Genomic DNA, 20,884 nt, shown 5'->3' with positions numbered 1-20,884 from the left:
CAAAATGCATGGCGAAAGCGCTGAAAGTGTTGTGTGGTGGCCTTAATCACTGAGGCTTCCCTTGGGGTTGGGGGGGGGGACACGTCACTAGCCCCATTTCACGGATGAGGAAGGTGAGGCTCAGAAGAGGGGCGGTAAGCGGAGAAATCCAATACCTATTGATCGTCTCCTGTGTGCTGGGTTCTGTAAAACACATCATTTCAGCGCACCCTGCAGGAATCACTCAGGCTCAAATCAGATTTACCGCGTTTGAATCCCCGTAGTACCACATGCTCTTGACAAGTTACTTAAACTCTCTGGGCTTCACCTTTACCTATTAAAAAAGACTCCTAACTTCCAAGACAGAGCAAAGATTAAAGGGCAGAATGCCTTGAAAATGTGCAGAGTAGGCTGTCACACAGCAAGCCCTCAGTAGGTTCTAATTGGTGTAGGAAAACAGAGGGTAGTGGTCGGTACTGTCTGGGTTCCAGCTCCAGTACTCCTTGCTACTTGTTCTTAATTCCCTCTGCTTGTATTTCCTTGTTGGCAAAATGGGCAAAACTTTTAAACGTTCGTTATTGAGTTGTGATGAAAATTAAATGAGTTAAATGCTTAGAATGGAATCGCATAAGCATCATACACATTTTTACTGTTGTTTCCTGGGTCTGAGTTTGAATCTAGCACCCGTCTTCACTTCCTTATTGTGTGATCTTGAGCACGTTTTTTCACCTCTCTATGCCTCTTTTTCTTATTTTCTATAGTGTGTGTGTGTTGATAAAATAATTCCTACCTAAAGATATTACTGTGAAGTTTAAGCGAGATAATCCCATAAAGAACCTATAAAACAATGCCTGGCACAATAAACAGCAGGCATTATTCTTTGTTTTATTCCAGGAAACTAAAGTTCCGAAAGACACAGCACTTGCTTAAGGTCGCGGGACTAAAAAGTGGCGAGATCGGGACTCGAACTCTCCAGCATAGCGTAGGGTGCGACCGGGATTACGAGGGTTAGAGAGAGGAGATTGAGGAGGGACGAAGGGCTCACTCGGCGCTCGGCTGGCCTAGCCTCGGGGGCGGGAACCGGGGGCGGTGCGCGGGCGGGGCCACGGCCGCTCCTCCCCGGCCCGGCTGCGGCGGCGGCGCGCCTTGCGCTCGCTCGGCGCTCGGCTGGGGCGGCCTGGCCCACAATGAATGGCCGCCGCGGCTACCGCTGCTGCTGAGGCGGAGGCCGCGGAGGCCGCGGAGGCGGAGGCCGAGGCCCCGGCGCAGGGGGGCGCGCCCCGGGCCCAGGCCCGGCCTCAGCTGCCGCTGCGGAGCCCGCCGGGAGCCCCCGGAGCGCGGCCACGGCGCAGGTGAGGCGGCCTGCCCCAGGCCCGGTTCCGGCCTCCTCTAGCCGGGGCGGCCCGAGGGCATCTGAGGTCCGGCTAAGGGCTGAGAGGGGAGGACATGGGGGCCTCCTCCGACAGGAGAGAAACCTGGCTGGCAGTCTACACTGTGGCCGGGCCGGCGAGTGCGGAGAGTCCCGGCCCCCGCGAGCGGCCTTGATCGTTCAGCTCCGGGCCGGGCCGCGGAGCTTGGGGGCGTCGGGATCGGGCCCAGAGTTCCTCCTCTCATTCCCCGCGAGAGGGGCGCGAGGCCATGCCGGGGCAGGTGCTGGGGGGCCCGGGAAGTTGGAGGGAGGCTGGTGGAGGGAAAGTGAGGAGGCGCCGGGGGAGACCGGAGGGGGAGGGGGAGGAGGAGTCAGGCTTAGGGCCGGCGGAATGGGGGAGGAGGAGAGAGCGGCGTGGCCGGAGGGAAACGGCCCTGAGGCGGGGGAGGGGGGCGGGGAGGGGCCCGGGCTTGCAGGTACCGTTGGGGCTCTTGAGGAGGTGGGTCAGGTTACAAGCTTGGGGGCGGCTGAGGAGAAGCCCAGGAAGTGGGGCAGGGTGGGTGTGGGCGGAGTTAGTTCGAGTGGGGGCGGTTAGGAGATCCCTGGGATGTTTGCGGGGGTCAGTTGGGGTTAGGATTCGAAGAGAGGGCTTGCAGGTGGCGAGAGCCAGATGCAGGGGCTATCAGGTAGGTTGAGGAACTTTGGGAGTGGGAGGGGGAGGCAAGCTTTTGGACTAAGTAGGCTGGAGGGGGTGTGGGAGCAGGTCCGGAGAAACTTGTATGATCAAAAGACACGTGCCAAGGTGCGCCCCCCTCTTTTCTTGGCCAGGTGTTAGCTTAGGGCCAAAGCTGAGGGGTTTCTTCTTTCTTACACCTCATCCCTGCCAGGTTCTGGGCCCCCACCTACCCTTCGGGCAAGCCTCTGCGGGCTGCTCCAAGGGGCTAGCTGGCCAGGTGGGTGTTTATTTGGACAGCTTAGGACATAGTCTGGAACACCTAGCTCCGGCATCTTGTCTACCACCCTCTGGCCCACCCCCACCCCAGATATCTGCAGGGAGGTAGACACACACATACACACTGTTACCTGAGTAGTTTAGGGTCCTCAGATTCTTTCTGCACTTTTTGTGACCAGACCCTTGAGACTTAAGCCTAGAGGTTGGGATCTCCTAGCTTTTCAGGCAGCAGCTCTCTGCAGGTGAGTTACTGTGAGGTGAGCTTGTAAAGCTCTGTTCATTGTGTCTTGGAGGCTCTGGTGGGGTGAATGCGGGTCACCAAGAAGGGGCTCAAATCAGGTACCCAGACCTTTGGTGCTACCCATCCTAGTGCTTGTCCTCTGGGGTGCATTTCCTGGGCCAGGCCCTGTGCTAAGCTTGCTGGTTAGATGAGCTCATTGATGGCTCACCATCACCACCAAGTCGGCTCAGGTCTTCTCCGTGGTACAGGGTGGGAAACCGAGGCTCCAAATGGAGCCCAACTAGACATCAATGGGCTGGGATTGATTGACCCTCAGCCCCAACCCTCGGTCCCCTGGAGCTGGCCTTTGATGGGCGTGACGAGAAGAGGTCCCCACTATTCTGGATTCCCTGGTGGGAATTCCCTGTCCAGGACTTTCCTCTTGCCCATCCCAAGGGATGGGTCCGTACCCTTGTGGACCAAGTTTTCCTGGTGTCCCAGGGAGCCAGATCAGTGGAAGCTTCTCTCCCAGAGGCTAGGTCACCCCCCTCCCCAACCCCCGTTCTCTTAATGGGAGCCGAGAGGTCAGGGATCACAGAGCTGTGGGCTGGCAGAGGGAGGTGGTTATAAGGATGGAGCCTGGCTGGATTTTTACTTTTTTTTTTCCCCCCTAGTCTTTTGCTCACTTTGGTCCCCAGTCAGACCACCCCTACTTTTTGTTCCTTCTCTCAGGGAGTCTAACTGCAAGGCTGTTACCAATGGGTCCTGGGAACGCTGACTTGAGATCCTTAGCACGTGAGGCAGGAACCACAAACGGCTGGGTTGAGTGGTATCAGGCAGATCTAGGTTTAATGATCACCTCCCTTCCCCCGATCTCCCCAGAGTTCCTAGAACTGCCCCCACCTGGGCTGGGCCCTCCTCCCCGCTTTGGCTGGCCTCCTGGTTCTGGGAGGGGTAGAAACTGGGCCAGCAGCCCCACGTAATGAAGCCTTCTCCCTGCCTGGTTGGGCTGAGGCTGGCTGCAGACTGGGGCCTCAGCAGGGCTGTAGGCTGGGTACTGAGGGGTGGGGGGTGGCTGCCTCCAGTCACAGAGCTAGCTGGAAGCCGGGCAGAGACTGGAAGAAGCAGGCCACTGTGCGTGGATGGCCAAGAAGGGAGCAGTGAGTCCGTGTGCATAGAGCTGTTGAAAGCACTCTTCGTAATTACTTTTCTGTGAGGATGTAGGGTGCACAGCCCTGGGGCACTAGAGGAATGCCACAATAGCCTGGCGGGTGAGAGCCACAAAGCAAAGGGACCCTGGGGACAGTGTGATGTTGCATGGGTGCCAACTCCCTGCTGGGGCCCAGGGAGTGGCTCTCAGCAACTTCTGTTTTAGTGAAGGTGATCAACCCCAGACAGACAAATGATCAAGAGTGTTTCTGATAGCCCTATGTTCAGGAATATAGTAAAATGGAGTGAAGTGATGGTGTTGGGGTGGGGGGCAAAGCATTAGATTTGGGGGGTCAGGGAAGGCTTTCAGGTGAGCTGAGCTCTGAATAATAAGTCAGCCTGCTGGGGGCAGGGGGGATGGGGATTGTGGGGAGCTGGGGCAAGGAGGGGTGAATGTTCTAGGCAGACAGGACAGCACATTGAAAGCCTTCATTGAGCATGTGCCAGGCGCCAACTCAGAGCCCTAAACATCTTGTCTTCATGAGGAAAGAAGTGAAGGGATACCAACCCTGGTGTGGAGGTGGAGATCCTTAGTACCATTCCCAGAAAAGAAGCACCTGATCTCGGGGTCTCCTGGATCCCCGCCTCACCCCCAAAGGCAAAGTTCAGACCCCTTGGCCTGCATCCAAAACCTTTTAAAATGTGCCCCAGTGGGTTCCTGAGCCAGGCCATGAGATGAGTTTTGGTCAGTCTGGCAGGACCTGTCGTGGAGGTCAGCCTGAAGGCACGGGGTTTGGAGAGGGTTTCAGGTTGTTCTAGCAAGGTCTGACCTGGCTCCTCAATGTCACTGCCAGAGCCTGTGTTGGAGGACGGCCTGCCAGGTTCTGGTGGGGCTTGCAGCATTCGAGGCAACAGTGAGCTGGCCTCGAAGACATAGAGGTGGTGTTTGTACTAACCTTGGCTCCTTCTCTTAGGTCCTGCTTCTTGTCACTCGCATCCCTTTCCTGGGTGCCAAGCTGCTTTGAGCACTTTAACCCACTTTTAACTCACTTTGGCCTTTGCCTAGCATGAGCATGTGGGCCCGCCTCCCTGCCTCTGCTCCTGGGTGCCCTTGGCCAAGAGTGTCATCCCCCTGTCTCCCCTAGAGTGCTTTCTGAGCCACAGAAGCTGTGAAGTGGGACTGTCCAGGTGGCTGTCACTTTGTGTCCAGGGTCTGGTGGTGGTCATTGCCCCTGTCTCCTGTGGACAGATAGGATGTGAAGTTCTCAGCATCCTTAGAGACCCTGAGGGGTGTGTGTGTGCTTATTCATGTCTGACTGTTTGTGACCCCATGGACTGTAGCCCACCAGGCTCCTCTGTCCATGGGATTTCTCAGGCAAGAATACTGGAGTCAGTTGTCATTTCCTCCTCCAGGGGATCTTCCCAGCCCAGGGGTTGACCCGTGTCTCCTGCATTGGCAGGCGGCAGATTCTTTCCCACTGCACTGCCTGTGAGGACTGACTGAATTAAGCAGAAGGTGGATAAAGGTGGTGAGCATCCGAGGTGTAGTGGAGAGTCAGATTCGACCATTAGCGCCACCTTGCTTAGCCAGGAGAGCCTGAGCAAAGGTCGTGACCTCGCCTGCCACCTCAGTTTCTGCGTCTGATAAGTGGGGACAAGCAGGCATTCCTGCACTGCAGGGGTTCTTAATCAGAGTTGATTCTGCCCTGCCTAGGGGACACTTAGAAGATTGTCTGGTGACATTTTTGGTTGTCACAGCTGGGGCTGGGGAGTAGGAACTGGCAGTGCAACTCGTAGACTACAGGGCAGCCCCCACCACAGAGTGACCTGGGCCCCGTGGCAGCAGGGCCACGGGTGGTCTCCTTGCTGCGAGGTTATCATGAGAGTTACATGAGAGGTTATTGTCTGGGATGCGATCGGATGATGTTGGGAAGGCAGTGGGGGAGCCCTCGTAAATACCCGTGACTGATGAGATGGCCTAAGGTTCTGGGGGGTGGTGAGCAGTAGAAGATGCCTCCTCTGCGGTCAGGGAGTTTGCAGTCCTGTGAGGGGTCACAGGGACAGAAGGGGACATCACTAATAACAGCAGCTGGACACAGGCTGCAAATCTCCCTGCATTACTCTACGGTGGTTTCATCCTTAAAACAACCTTATGAGGTGGCTGCTCCTTTTATAGTTGGGAAAGACTGACATGGGGCTAGGGGGTGGTGAGCACTCAGAGGGATAACGTTTTCTAGGCGTTGAGGGAAGGGAAGCATAATTCTAAACTGGGAACTTTGCAAGGGATATTTGATCCTAGAAAAACAAGATTCTAATTCTACCCTGCCAAGGCCCCGCAGGGTCTCCAAGCACCTCTCAGCAACCCCAGCCCAGTAACCACCTGGGTCAATTGTGTTAGCCGCCCAGTGTGACCTCAGGACTTTTGCAGCTGCCACCCCGCCCTGCCCGGTGCCCTCCGGGTCTGAAGGCACACTGGGGAGTGTGAGGTAACTCGGAAAGGTGGGCTTGTGGTCCTACTGGGAGGCGGGTGGGGCCCGGCTGGGTTCTTCTAGGAGCTGCTGCAGGCAAACGGAGGCCAGATTGCCGAGTCCTGCAAGAGGAGAGCGGAGGAGGGAGGGAGAGGCAGCAGGCTAGACTGCTCATTCCCGGAGGTGGCAGTGAGAGGAGGAAGAATAGAGAATAGCTGGGGGAGGTGGTGCGGAGGAAGAAGGCCTCCTGAGGGGGAGCGGCGAGAGGCACCCTTGGGTAGGGGCTCCGGCGGGCCGCAGACCCCAGCTCTGGAGCTCCCCACGTGGCTGCAGCTTCTCAGTCTGCCCTGTCAGGAACTGGGTCTGTGTGGTGGCCACCTGTCCCCAGGGAGCGGCAGCACCACCTGTCCTCCAGGGGGAAGGCAGGGAAGCCCGGGCCAGCCTTGAACTGGAGTCACGGGGCCTGGGTGCCATCCTGGGCCTCCCTCTCCTCCTGTAAAATGGCAAGAGGACTCATTTGTTCCTCAGAGGCTGGCGAGAGGAATAACTAACTGAGCCTCACCAGGTGCTGGTGCACAGCCGGGGCAATGTCCAGGCCACCTAGGGTTGCTCATCCTGTTACCCGCTGTGGAGTTAATGGGAGCTTTTCAAGGGAAAAGAATAGGCATTAAATGTGCATGTACATGAAAAAGACCTGTGTGGTTGACTGTCACCTGGTTTTTCACTAGGAGGTGTTTGCCTAAGCTGCCTCAGGGAGGGTCTGCCTGGCTTTGGGCCAACAATGCACCCCCCAGAAAAAGCGTGGGGGTGTGCGGCTTTCCTGCGCCCCACCCCCCAGCCATGACTCTGAGCTCCTGCTGAGCTGAGTGAAGGATTGTGGACCTTTCCAGGGGGGGTCTTCAGTCCTTACACTTGGGCTTGGCGGGTTCCCTTAACGGGCTTCCATGTCCACAGGCAGCTCACCGCTCCCCTGGAAGGTCAGCGGAAAGAGACAGTGCCTGGCGAGACAGTCCCAGCCTCTGGGGACTTCAGAGCGCCCTCCTCAAGGAGCTGGCACTTCCCACCCCCAGGAACTGCACTGCCACACGAGCACTTCCATTCCAAGCCTGCAGCACCCCAGCAGCGTCTGGTGGTCGGGCAGCTGGAGCCATCAGTGGGGGTCCCCAGTTCACAGCCCTGGGCGGGGACATGGCCCGGCGGCCCCCGCTGCGTTGCGGGTCGCACCCCTGCCCAGCCTCAGAGACCTTTTCTGGTCCTGCTCTCTTCTAGTCATACTGCAGCTAAAACAGGAGTCCGGTTGAAAGCGGGGCTTCCAGGTGGCACTGGTGGTAAAGAATCTGCCTGCCAAGGCAGGAGACATGGAGACTCAGGTTCGATCCCTGGGTCAGGAAGATCCCCTGGAGGAGGGCCTGGCAACCCACTCCAGTATTCTTGCCTGGAGAATCCCATGGGCAGAGCCTACAGTTCATTGAGGTCGCAAAGAGTGTCAGACATGACCAGTGACTTAGCACGCGTGCCAGTTGGAGGTAACAGAAGTAATTCTTCATTCATTCTAGAGCAACGATCGTGCACCCACCGTGTGCTCGCCTGGTTATTGGGGCAGGGGACACAGCAGTGTGTCCCCAGGTGGGCGGAGGCCCTGCCCTGGTGGAACTGACACAGCCAAGAACGTGTCTAGTCGGGAGATGGTGAGAAGCGCCAAGGAGGAAAACTCAAGCAGTAGAAGCGACCGGAGGAATCGGGTTTGGGAAGGGCTCTGACTTAGAAAATTCGAGATAGGTGATCGGGAGAGTTTGAAGGGCCATGACCATCTTGGGCCCTGCGTTTTAGGTCTGAGAGTGGGTGAGCCTTACCATGCAGGGCTCCCATACACATCACAGGGGCCCAGGTGGTGAGAACTGCTTTTGAAGGAGTCAGGGGTGTGAATCTGGGGTTTTGGTGTGTTTTTTTGTTTTCTTTTTTTTGGCTGTGCTGGGTCTTTGTTGTTGCACAAGGGCTTTCTCTAGCTGCGGTGCGAGGGCTTCTCCCTGTGGTGTCTTCACTTGTTAGGGAGCACAGGCCCTAGGGCGCCCAAGCATGGCAGCCCTGGGGCCTGTGGCATCTCCCAGACCAGGGATCACTGCATTAGTAGGTGGAGTCTTTTTTTTTTTTTTTTAAATAATGCTAAGTCTCTTTCGATCCCATGGACTGTAGTCCACCAGGCTCCTCTGTCCATGGGATTCTCCAGGCAAGAAAACTGGAGTGGGCTGCCATTTCCTTCTTGGAGTAGGTGGATCCTTAACCACTGGACCTCTAGGGAAGTTCAGTCTGGGAATCTTGACCCAAGCAAGGAGGGAGGGAGCCCACACACACCGTGACCCAAGCAGGCTTGAGGGGGCGAGAGGTCTACTGAGGACACATTGTGTTGGCATCTGGGGTGCATGCCAGTCTCCGTCCATGGCAGGAGGTCCAGGCGAGGGGCCCCATGAGGGAGCTGTGGGGTGAATAGATGCTGGTCTGCTCGGACACCATAACAAGGTACCATATAGGCTGTGTGACTGGACAGACATCTATTTTCTCATGGTTCTGGAGGCTGGAAGTCTTAAAAGGCCAGTGCAGTCAGGTTCTGGTTGGAATCTAGTGTGTTCACATGGCCCTTGCTCAGTGTGTGCTTGGAGACAGAGAAATCTCTCATCCTCCTAAGAACAGAGTTCTGTTGGATGAGGGCCCCACTTTTTTTGACCTCATTTAATCTTAATGACCTTCAAATAGGACCCTGTCTCCAAATACGGCCACACTGGAGATGAAGACTTCAGCTTATAAATTGGGTTGGGGGACATGGGTTCAATCCCTGGGTCAGAAAGAGCCTCTGGAGGAGGGCACAGCAACCCACTCCATTATTCTTGCCTGGAGAATCCCATGGACAGAGGAGCCTGGCGGGCTGTAGTCCATGGGGTCGCAAAGAGGCGGACACAACTGAAGCAACTTAGCATGCACGCACATACAACGTAGTTCACAGCAGAGCCCGGAGTCCACTTTCTGGAAGGATCGTGCCTGCTTCTTCCTCAAGGCTCTGCATGACTTCCTTGTGCCTTGAGGGCCAGCTTCCCAGCTCGCCCCTGCCCCATTAGATCACCCCACCTCTACCCCCTGGTGCCCCCCACATCTCAGTTCCAGATCTCCTCTGCTGGGTGAGGTCAGAGGCGAGGACCTGTAGCTCATGGATCTGTGTGACCTGGATGAATGGTTGTGCCTCTCACCGGATCGTGAGCTCCAGAGTCAGGGCCCCGTCTTGGTGATGGCCTGCCCTGAGCTCTGGGCACTTCCTGCCCCAGACAGGTGCTGGGCAAATATTTGTTGAGTGGCTTGAGAGATCATGGAAACTGTGAATTGTGGCCTTGCATCTCGTGGGGAAAACCCACTCTCGTTCGGGGCCAGGAGCAGCGATGCCAGGAGGGTCTTCTTGGCCTTGTGTGTGGCTGGGGGCTGCCCCTCCCCTCCAGGGGGATCTGGGCACCCCAGCAGATGCACAGGCTGATGTACCAAGTTGTGAGGAGAGAGTTCAAAGACGGTTCTCTGCCCTTGGGGAGAATGTAATCAAGTGGGATCTAATGTTCTCAGAGGTAAGCATCAGGGCACTAGGGTTGCAGGTGGGGGGCGTGCAGAAGAGGCCATCTTCTCCAGTCTGGAGAGTTCTTGGAGCGGCGGGTACCTGAGGGTGGCCGAGGACGATGTGGGCGCTCTGGGCAGGGTGCATGGCACTGGCAAGGTCTGGCTGCGGGGAACTGGGCAGAGCGAGCAGGGGGCTCAGGTTGGTGAGGACAGAACTGTTGGTGGTTTAGAGACCCCCCCGCGCCCCACCCGGCTCCCCATCCAACCATTTCCCCACCAACAGGTGACGCAACTCAAGCACCAGCTCTTAGCCCTGTTTCCTCTAGAAAGCCCAGGGTAGCTCCATGCCTCCTCCCTCACAGGCTGGCAGAGGTGAGGGGGAGGACCCTGGACCATTGTTCTTCTGAGTCAGGTAGCCTGGATGGGAGCCACAAGAGGGAGGGGAGCCCGGGGTGGGTCTTTGGGGTCTCCAGTGGCCTCTGCCACTTCCCCTCATCCTGTCCTACCTGCAAGGGCAGCAAGGCAGAGCAAGCACCCTGCTCCCTGTCACTGCAAGGGGGCGGGTGGGTTCCTGTGCACTGATTACATCAACCTTTTGTACAACTTGTCCCCCTACTAAATTGCTCACTGAAACCTTCAGAGCCCTGGGTGCTTGGCTCTGGGGCTCCATGGGGTTGGTGAGGCCTGGAGATGCCAGCCTGGATATCAGGTTGGCTTTCACCCTCAGGAGCCCCCTCCTTGTGTCTCTGTTCCCTCCCGTTATCTTGAGGATATTAGCACTCCCAAGCTAAGTGCTCCCCACAAAGCCCCCTGCACCAATTCTCAGTGGGGGGACAGGCCCTGCAGTCTAGCTTCTTGGGACCCAGCCATGAAGTGGGGCACTGCTCACCTTCACTGCTGGGTGCTCTGAGCACCTTGGTAGCCTTTGGGACATGGATGCAGCCTTGTCCAGCACACTGAGTGCAGTTAGGAGTGGAATGCCCTTTGTAGCCCCAGAAGCATCCACATCCATGTCTCTACAGCCTCAGCCCTCTTCCCTCCTCACCCAAGCTCCCCTTTCCCCGATGCTTCCCCACCCCAGCTGCTAGGAGTCAGTCACCTGTTCCCTTGGTGCTGTCTCTGCAGTGTTTTTAAAATTTTATTTACTTACTTACTAATTATTTGGCTGTGCTGGGTCTTCATTGCTGCATGAGTTTTTTGTCTGGTCGCACCAGGTGGGGCTACTCTAGTTGCAGTGCACAGGCTTCTCATTGCAATGGCCATCTCTTGTTGCAGAGCACAGGCTCTAGGGCACACAGACTTAAGTAGTTGTGATGTACAGGCTTAATTGTTACTCGGCATGTGGGATCTTCCCAGACCAGGGATCGAACCCATGTCTCCTGCATTGCAAGACAGATTCTTAACAGCTGGACCACCAGGGAAGTCCCCCGATGGATTTTTTGTTTTTCGTGATGGTGACATTGATTTTGCTGAGGAAAGGAGAAAAGAGTATGTGCAAAGGCCCTGGGGCAGGAGCTAACCAGAGCCCCATCAGCTGTTCGGCTCTTACTCCCACGTTAGCGCTCATGCACCTTTCAGGTTTTTGTTTGTTAGGTCTGTTTTAAGCTGCCTCTGGGTTGAGCACTGGGGATGCAGTGCAGAGTTGGACCCTCTCTGGATTCACTGAGAAAGGGCTCTGTGGAGGAAGAGAAGGGGCCACATGCCTATAGGCTCAGGGCTGTACTCTGGGACCAGTGTGAGTCCTGGCTCCAGAACTGACTTGCTTCTGGGACCAGGAGCTCCATATCTTTGCTTCTTCATTTGGAAATGAACACTGATAAGGCCAGCCTGATTCTGCACACACTGAGCTGCTCCATTTGGGAGACCCTGAGGGAGACACTGGCCCTGCCCTCCCAGCACCCAGGCTACCAGAGCAGTCAGCGTGTGACTGCATGAGCGCCCTGAATCCTCTTCGCAGCCTATGGGGCTGATTTCACGCCCCTAGTTCTCAGCTGGGGAAACTTAAGGCCGTTGCTACCCCAGGGTGTTTGCACACACTCTTTCCTACTGTTTCTTCTCACCAGCCTGACTCTGTTCAGGCCTCTCTTCTCTCCCCTGCCTGCCCTTTCAGGGCCACTGCCCTCTACACCAGCAGAATGGCAGGGGACTCACTGTTTCCAGTGTGGTGGGAAGGAGTCACTTGTAAAGTCACATCTTCCCTCCAAGCCCTTTTATGATTGCCCCCAGAGTATCAGATGTGCCATCCTCGCCTGATCAATTCTTCCTCCTGGATGGGAACGTGCACTGATGGAATAGGCTGTGATGCGGAAGTTTATACATTTGAGAGGTGCCAGGGCCCCCCAGGTGGTACCTTGCAGGTCAGGATGGGGCTGGGCTCCCTGAGCAGGGTCTTATACTAGGCAGTTCCTTAAATTCACATTTCTTTCTCCACCCACCCCTAAAGCCCTTGGGATGTTTGCAGTGTGATTTCACACACTTTATTTTTAAATATTATTGACTTTGGTAAATAGACAATATATACACCAAGTTCAAAATTTAAAAAGATCCTAAGGCTGTGCCCACTCCAGTATTCTTGCCTGGAGAATTCCCATGGACAGAGGAGCCTGACAGGCTACAGTCACATAGATTTGGACATGACTTAGCGACTGAACAACAAAACAAAGACTGTACACGGCAAGTCTCATCCTCAGTTCTGCACAGGGGACATTAGTCTTACAATTTCTTTCTTCATTTAACAGCTTGAGATGCACATACCAAGCAGTTCACCCATTTTTAAATTTATACGTCCTGGTTCAGAGCTCTTTCGTATGTTCATAGTTGTGCGTATGTCATCACAATCACTGGACGTTTCTCGCGAGGACAACAAGAAACCCTCCCCGATCCTCACAGCCCCTACCCCTCACCCACTGCCCAGCCCTAGGCAGCCGCAGATCCGCTTTCTGTCTCTATGGTTTGCCCATTCTGGACATTGCATATTTGTGGGAAATGAAATATATACAATGTGTGGTCTTTTTGTCTGGCTTGCATTTAGCATATTTTGGGAGTTTACCCTAGTTGTAGCGTGTATCAGTTGTTTGCTCCTTTTTGTAACTGAGTAGTGTTCCATTGTGGATGGATCACATTTTGTTTATCCACTTAGAGGTCATTGGTTCTACCTTTCGCCTGTTGTGAATGGTGCTGCTGTAAACATTCACATGGTACTTCCCCAGTTCTTTACTCAGCAGTAGAGAACCCGCCTGCCAGTGCGGGAGACATGGGTTCAATCCCTGGGTCAGGAAGATCCTTTGGAGGACGAAATGGCAACCCACTCCAGTATTCTTGCCTGGGAAATCGCATGGACAAAGGAGCCTGGCGGGCTACAGTCCATGAGGTCACAAAAGAGTCAGACATAACTTAGTGACTAAACAACAACAAATATTCACAGTCTTAACCACTGGTGGATATATGTTTTCACTTCTCAGGTATCATTCCTAGAGGTGGGATTGCTGTGTCATATGGTAACTTCAGGTTTAACCATTTGAAGAGCGGTTTTCTACAGCATCTACACTACTTCACATTCCCACCACCAATGTAGGAGGGTCCCAAGTCATTTCTCATCTTCACTGAGAGTATTTATCTTTTTATGCTAGCCAGCCTGTGTGTTAGTTGCTCAGTTGTGACTGAGTCTTTGCAGCCCCGTGGACTGTAGCCCACCAGGCTCCTCTGTCCTTGGGATTCTCTAGCCAGCCTGGTGGGTGTGAAATGGTGTTTCACTGTGGTTTGGATTTGCATTGCCCTGGTGACTGTTATGTTCTCACACACTTTCAGGGTTTCTTGATTGGTCATTCAGTCATTCAACAAATGGTGGTTCTGGGTCACATGCTCAGCCCCACAAAGGCAGTGTGAAAGATCAGATGAGTCTGCCTTCTCTGTGTTGGTATGCCAGTTACCTGTGTGTGGTGCTAGCGCTGGTTAGTGCTCATGGGGTGCTCCCCGTGTCATCTCATTTAATGCTCAAGCACAGACGTGTAAGGATGCCTTTGCCCTCCTTTATTTTGTTTAATGTTTTCTTATTTGTCTGCACCAGGTCTTAGATGAGGCCTCTTTATTATTAATTTTTATTGTAGTAGCATGCAAGATCTTTAGTTGAGGTATGGGGACTCTTGCGGCATGTGGGATGTAGTTCCCTGACTAGGGGTCAAACCTGGGTCCCCTGCATTGGGAATATGGAGTCCTAGCCACTGGACCACCTGGGGAGTCCCTGCCCTTCTTTCTGCAGAAAGAAGCCCAGCATGGGCCACCCCAGCTTAGCTGACTGGCCAGCCTGTCACAGAGGCCAGGCCGTGCTGGGACTGGAGTGGGCGGCCCCTGCGATTCTTATGGTCCTGGCAGATTCCACCACAATGGCTGCCATCCACACTCCCGCCTGTCTCCCGGTATCGGGCTGGGTCAGCCACCTGACCCCGCCCCTCCATCTCTCCCTTTCGCCCTGGCAGCTACCGCCGCCATGGCCCAGACCCTTCAGATGGAGATCCCGAACTTTGGCAACAGCATCCTGGAGTGCCTCAACGAGCAGCGGCTGCAGGGCCTATACTGTGACGTCTCGGTAGTGGTCAAGGGCCACGCCTTCAAGGCCCACAGGGCCGTGCTGGCCGCCAGCAGCTCCTACTTCCGGGACCTGTTCAACAGCAGCCGGAGCGCGGTGGTGGAGCTGCCGGCGGCCGTGCAGCCCCAGTCCTTCCAGCAGATCCTCAGCTTCTGCTACACGGGCCGCCTGAGCATGAACATGGGTGACCAGTTCCTGCTCATGTACACGGCCGGCTTTCTGCAGATCCAGGAGATAATGGAGAAGGGGACCGAATTCTTCCTCAAGGTGAGCTCCCCCAGCTGCGACTCCCAGGGCCTGCACGCTGAGGAGGCACCCTCGTCCGAGCCCCAGAGCCCCGTGGCGCAGACGTCGAGCTGGCCGGCCTGCGGCACTCCGCTGCCCCTGGTGTCGCGCGTCAAGACAGAGCAGCAGGAGTCGGACTCTGTGCAGTGCACGCCCGTGGCCAAGCGGCTGTGGGACAGCGGCCAGAAGGAGGCCGGGGGCGGCAGCGGGGGCAATGGCAGCCGCAAGATGGCCAAGTTCTCCACGCCAGACCTGGCTGTCAACCGGCCGGCCCAGCAGGCCCCCGTGGTTGCGGCGGCACAGCCCACCGGGGTGGCAGCGGGGGCGGGAGCTGGGCCGCCAACAGGGGGTGCGGCGGCGGCGGCAGCAGCAGCAGCAGCAGGCGGTGTGAGCGGGCCCAGTACGTCAGAGCGGACCAGCCCCGGCACCTCAAGCGCCTACACCAGCGACAGCCCGGGCTCCTACCACAATGAGGAGGACGAGGAGGAGGACGCGGGTGAGGAGGGCACGGACGAGCAGTACCGGCAGATCTGCAATATGTACACCATGTACAGCATGATGAACGTCGGCCAGACTGGTGAGGTGCCCCCCGCAAGCCCCAGCCCGGCCCCACTGCCCTCCCCACCACTGCCACCCTGACCCCAGCACAACTCTCTCCCCCCTGCACAGCCGAGAAGGTGGAGGCCCTCCCTGAGCAGGTGGCCCCTGAGTCTCGGAATCGCATCCGAGTGCGGCAGGACCTAGCGTCTCTCCCCGCCGAGCTCATCAACCAGATTGGCAACCGCTGCCACCCCAAGCTCTACGACGAGGGCGACCCCTCAGAGAAGCTGGAGCTGGTGACAGGTGTGCTGGCCTCACCTCAGCCCTCAGCTCCCCCTGCCACCCCATTTGGGTTGGGTCCTGGGGCCCCTGACATGCCTTCATATTGATACGAATCAAAGGCTTGCCTGTAGGTTTCCACCCCAGAGGCGGGTATAAGCATCGGCTGGCATTTTTGGCCACATTGGCATAGGTCAGTGGTTTCGTGAGGGTGTTTCCAGGGTTGACCAACACAGAGCTTAAGAATTTGGCCGCAGGACTCATGGTGGCTGGGGGCAGTCTCTCTCCTTTCCTGAGTGTCGAGAAGGCAGTTGTGGGTTGAGTTGTTGGGGTGGGGGGGTCTTGGTCGGCCCTGGCCATCCTCTGGCCCCTGCCCCCTGCAGGCACCAACGTGTACATCACGAGGGCGCAGCTCATGAACTGCCACGTCAGCGCGGGCACACGCCACAAGGTCCTGCTGCGGCGCCTCCTGGCCTCCTTCTTTGACCGGTGAGGCCCCCGCCAGAGCCCCAGGGGTCGAGGGGGCTCGCCATCGGGGGGCCTGACTCCCCTCCCCTGTACCTCTCCTAGGAACACACTGGCCAACAGCTGTGGCACCGGCATCCGCTCCTCCAGCAACAACCCCAGCCGCAAACCGCTGGACAGTCGCGTGCTCCACGCTGTCAAATGTGAGTGCCTGCTGTTCTGGGGTCGGGCAGAGGGTCCTTTTCTCTGGTGGTGGCCCTGATGGGTCAGTAGGTAGGTTCTGATGTTAAGGATTCTTGGGAAGAGGGCTGTGATTGGTTAGAGATTTCTTGAGGAAGGACACTGAAGGAAAGCCACAATGCCGACAGGAGAGGGTCTCCGACGCAGGCTGGTCATGGGAGTGATAGACCACCCCAGGCCTCAGCCAGTTGTCAGGAGGGAAGTCTAGGTTTTCAAGTGGAAATCTCCCAGTTTCTAAATTCTGGCAAATGATGCCTGTTTTTCCAGAGCACCCAGGTGTCCCGCATCAGATCCACACATCCCACACACGTGGCCCAGCTGGGTCCAGCCTGGGCCCACTGATGTAGTGTAGCATGCTGTCTGTAAGATTTCGGGCTCCCCAGGTGGCTCAGTGGTCAAGAATCTGCCTGGCAAGCAGGACACGCAGGTTCAACCCCTGGGTCGGGCAGAGCCCTTAGAGAAGGAAATGGCAACCCACTCCAGTATTCTTGCCTGGAGAATCCCATGGACCGAGTAGCCTGGTGGGCTACAGTCCATGGGGTCGCAGAGAGTCAGACAAGACTGAGCAGCTAAACAACAGCGGCAAGCATCTGCAAGGCCTCAGCCCTCAGCTCTGAGGGGTAGGCAGAGGGGCCCTGAGGTCGGGGGGTGCCCGCACCTCGGCAGCCTAGTGCCTGTTGGGAGGGGCGCTTACCCAGGCCCGCTCATTCCACCTGCAGACTACTGCCAGAACTTCGCCCCCAACTTCAAGGAGAGCGAGATGAACGCCATTGCGGCCGACATGTGCACCAACGCCCGCCGCGTTGTGCGCAAGAGCTGGATCCCCAAGGTCAAGCCGCTCATGGCTGAGGGCGACGCCTACACCACCTTCATCAGCTACACGGGCAAGATAGAGCCGGACATGATGGGTGTGGAGCACGGCTTTGAGACGGCCAGCCACGACGGCGAGGCCGGCCCCTCAGCCGAGGAGGCCCTCCAGTAACCCCCAGCGGACCCTCCCGCAGGGCCGCCACACTCCCCCTTCTGTCACACCCACCCGCCATCCTGGTCACGAGCTACTGTCTGTCCTTCCCCAGGACCCGCGAGGGGTGCTGCATGCTCCCAGCTCCTCTGCCTCCCCGTCCCATCCCCTGACCCCAAGCCGATCGGGGATCCGGGCTGGGAGAGGATGGCAGGTGGTGCGAGGTCCGCGTGGCCTTCTCTAGCACACACTCATGCACAGTCGGGGGGCTCTTGCTCCCCGTCTCCTAACCCTTAGTGACTCTCTCCCCACTCACCAGGCCAGGCACAGGGAGGGGCCAGCCTGGGGGGGCTTGGGAAGACCCCCTTCCCAGGCCCTGGGCCACCAAGCGGGAGCATTCCTCAGCCTCCGCCCCCCCCACTGCAGCCCCTCGGGACTTGCAGGGGCCCCCGGGTTCTCAGGACCCCTCCCGCCACCACCTCCCAGTGCTTCCACGTTTCCAAAAGCGCCTTCCTGTTTCCCTCGTCTGTCCCTGCACCTGGGGGCTGGGGTAGGCGAGGCTGTGAGGACTGCCCATTTTACAGCTGAGGAAACTGAGGCTCAGAGAAACTGGCCGACCCAAGGTGGTGGGCGGTGGCAGGCCCAGCGCCCTTCTCTTCCCCTCTCTCTTGCCATCACCAGTCCCCTGGGGCCTGAGAGGGGCAGGTCCTGAGTCAGGGGAGCCCTTGGGGGCAGACCGCAGGTCTCTGAGGACAGGAGGAGAGGTTTCCGGGGCGTGCAGAAGCGTGTGGGTGTGCGTGTGTGTGTGCGCGCGTGCGTGTGTAGAAGTTTTGCTCTTAAACAAATGAAGACAGAAGAGGCAGTAGGACCGGGGTGGAACCCAGGGGAGCCGGCTAGGGGGAGGGGGCTGCTGCCTTTCCCGCCCTTCCCCACCCCACCCCGCCCCCACGGCAGGGCTCCCAGCCCCCACCCCCTGTACATACTTTTTAAAACATTTTTTTAGCTAATGAAATATTGAAGTATAAGATTCCTTTTATTTTTCAAACCAATGGGACTGGGTCTGATGTCCCCTTTGGTCCCCGGAGCTGGAAGGCAGGATGGGGTGGGGGGGCCAGGGGGCAGGCTGAATGTGCTGCGCATGTGTGTGGAGTGTGGGTGTGCGTTTCCAAGGTGGGGCCCCCCCAAGGCCCGCTCTGCCTGGGCTCCTGTGGGTCCGGCCAGCTCCCACTCACCCCTCGATGCCTCCCCCATGGGGCTCCACTGCAAGGGTGTCCCACGTTTTTGAGTTCTATATGTAAACTCAGAGGGTTCTTTTTTTTTTTTTTTTTTTTAACTCTACTCCCCTTCCCCCATGCACACCCACTGGGTGTCATTTCTTTGCAATTTCACAGTTTTGTCTCCAGCCCTTGTTCTCATGCCTCTGTCTTCTCCCCAATCTGACTCGCCCATTGCTCCCAGCAGCCTCTCTCTCCAAAGGCAAGGGGACTACAGGAGGTGGTGGGGGCCTACTGGACCCTTGAAACCTGACTTGGAGACCTGCCCCCCCCCCCGAACCCCAGGAGCCCCCGCCAGCCTGTGGGGCCAGGGTGGGGAGGTCCTTCCTGACATCTGCTTGTTGCAGGGGTGGGGGGATCAGTCCAGCTGGGGTCCCGGAACTCTGCTTTCGTGGCCTCAGCTGGCTCGAGTGTGTGGGGGGAGTCAACACCCCCAACTAAAGCACAAGCACCTTAGTCACACCTACCCTGCACCTCCCCAATCCCGGTCTCAGCACCCACCCCAGCATAGATCCCAAAGCACAATATCCTGGTCACTTGGCAAGCTGCCGGGCCGACCAAGGCCAAGGGGTGGGGCTGGGGCTCCGGCCAGACCCCATAAGGAAGCCGGAGTCCCCAGGCGCTCCCCTCCTTCCAGGCCTTAGTGGGGGCCAGCTCTCTGGGACTGGGGTCTTCTCCCTCCCCACCCCCTTGTCCTGGGCAGGCCTCTGTCCAGCCCCTCCTCGCCTTTTTCCTCGAGCCCCTGCAGCACTGGGCTGGGTGGTACAGCCCTCTTGTTTCAGGGACCCCAGGAGGCGCCCCCCCTGGCTCTCTGGACTGTGTGTGGCGGTCTGGGGGGTGGGGAGGGGTGGGGAGCGGGGCTGGGCAGGGGTGCAGGGGAGGAAACTCCTCACCAGGAGAGCCAAAGACAGGGTTGTGCCTTACCCCGGGAGCCACCCCTGCGCCCTCCCGCCCTGCTTCCTGCTCCTGGGTGGCCTGCTGCTTCTCCTCCTTGCCTTCCCTGCCCCCTCCACCCGAGCCCACCCTGCCCTGCGCTGCGCTGCGCTGCATGGACCCCCAAGCCCGGGCAGCCAGGAAGGAACGTGGAGAACCACCGACCAACGCAAAAAAGACTGTGGGGGGCCACCCCCCCTCCCCCGCCGGCCGCCCATTCACCCTCACCTCTTTCACGCAGGACGGTCTGCGTGGAGTGCCAACACCCTCCCCGCCCTGGGCCGAGCCCCTCCCCACCCCGGGCCCGTAAGTGAGATTGCACATGACTACTGTAAGGAGGAGCCGCACTGGGAAATGTGAACCGTGAGGACGTCAGTGATACTGATGAGGAGAATAAACTAAACGCCTTTGTAACAGCCCTGCTGCCAGCTGCTCACTGGGGGCATGGGGTGGCGGGTCCCACTCGCTGCACACCAGAGCCGCCCTCCTTCCACACAACCACACCCCCACACCCCAGGGTGTCACACTCAGGATGGCCATGCCAAACATGCCTTAATGTCACTTGAGTTTAGTTGCTCACTTATGTCCAACTCTGAAACCCCATGGACTGTAACCCCCCAGGCTCCTCCATCCAAGGTATTTATTTCCCAGGCAGGAATACTGGAGTGGGGTGCCATTTCCTTCTCCAGTCAGCTTGAGGGGGGACTGCATTCAGACTCAGGCAGCCAATGCCTTCCAGTTCCTTCTAAGTTACCCCAGGTTGTTCCCTCACAGGTGTAAGCCCTAAATCCTGCTCTGGGGTCCCCCAGGATCCCCTCCCATGGTATGTGACACCCCAGCTCTAGACTCAAGTCCTGAACCTGCATCCACACCCCTCACCCCATCCTAAACCAGTGCATTCAGAGGAACACTGGGGGACTTCCCTGGTGTCCAGAAGTGAAGACTGCTCCCAGTGCAGGGGGACATAGGATCGATGATACCTGATCAAGGGGAACTAAGATCCCACATGCTTCATGGTGCAGCAAAAAAAAAAAAAAAATATATATATATATATATATATAGGTGCAGCAAAAAAAAAAAAAATATATATATATATATAATATTAAAGTCAGGATGGCTTTAAAGAGGATATGAACAGAAAAAATTCTATCAACTGAAACAAAAGACAAAATATACCTTAGGGGCCCTTGAATTCAGAGATGTCTCAAGAAGTGTGGGAAGACTTGACTGATCTTAAGAGAGTCCATCAAATCAAGATATCCATGCTGGGGAGGTAGATAGCTTCCATCTCCGCCCAGTCCAGGTCCAACCACCCCATGAGGACTGGAGGGAGCCTCAGACTTGCACAGGGAAGATCACTGAGGGTGACAATTCACAGGGTCATTTGCACATGTTTCAGTAAGGCCAGCCCCCTCGAGTCCTGAAGCCTAGCTTTAGCCAACAGAAAGTAGGGTTTGGGGGAACCAACAGCATCACCAACAAAAATCCTGAGGTGACTCTGGTCCAAAGTCACCTCAAGGAACAGAAAGTCCTGTCTGAACATGTAGGCAATCCCAGCAAGGTGGTGTCAGACCCCCAGAAGCACGTCTTTTAA

The 20,884-nt window shown here is 57.0% G+C and overlaps 1 protein-coding gene across 1 annotated transcript; it reads left to right on the top strand.

The window, feature by feature from the left end:
• The first annotated feature begins 1,147 nt into the window (after positions 1 to 1,147).
• Positions 1,148 to 19,724, top strand: NACC1 (nucleus accumbens associated 1). Its single transcript, XM_065917637.1, has 6 exons — positions 1,148 to 1,331; positions 14,204 to 15,175; positions 15,268 to 15,441; positions 15,801 to 15,906; positions 15,988 to 16,085; positions 16,842 to 19,724. The coding sequence occupies exons 2-6, from the start codon at positions 14,215 to 14,217 to the stop codon at positions 17,102 to 17,104; spliced, it is 1,602 nt and encodes a 533-aa protein (XP_065773709.1). The 5' UTR covers positions 1,148 to 1,331; positions 14,204 to 14,214; the 3' UTR covers positions 17,105 to 19,724.
• The last annotated feature ends 1,160 nt before the right edge of the window (positions 19,725 to 20,884 follow it).

The sequence above is a fragment of the Muntiacus reevesi genome, chromosome 1 (genome assembly GCF_963930625.1).
Source record: "Muntiacus reevesi chromosome 1, mMunRee1.1, whole genome shotgun sequence".
NCBI lineage: Eukaryota > Metazoa > Chordata > Mammalia > Artiodactyla > Cervidae > Muntiacus > Muntiacus reevesi.
This window is presented reverse-complemented; position numbering and strand designations above follow the sequence as displayed.

Coding starts and splice junctions, on each gene's coding strand:
- NACC1 (XM_065917637.1), top strand. CDS start 14,215: ATGGCCCAGACCCTTCAGATGGAGATCCCGAACTTTGGCAACAGCATC. Junction 15,442..15,800: donor GAAGCTGGAGCTGGTGACAG/GTGTGCTGGCCT, acceptor TGCCCCCTGCAG/GCACCAACGTGTACATCACG. Junction 15,907..15,987: donor CTGGCCTCCTTCTTTGACCG/GTGAGGCCCCCG, acceptor TACCTCTCCTAG/GAACACACTGGCCAACAGCT.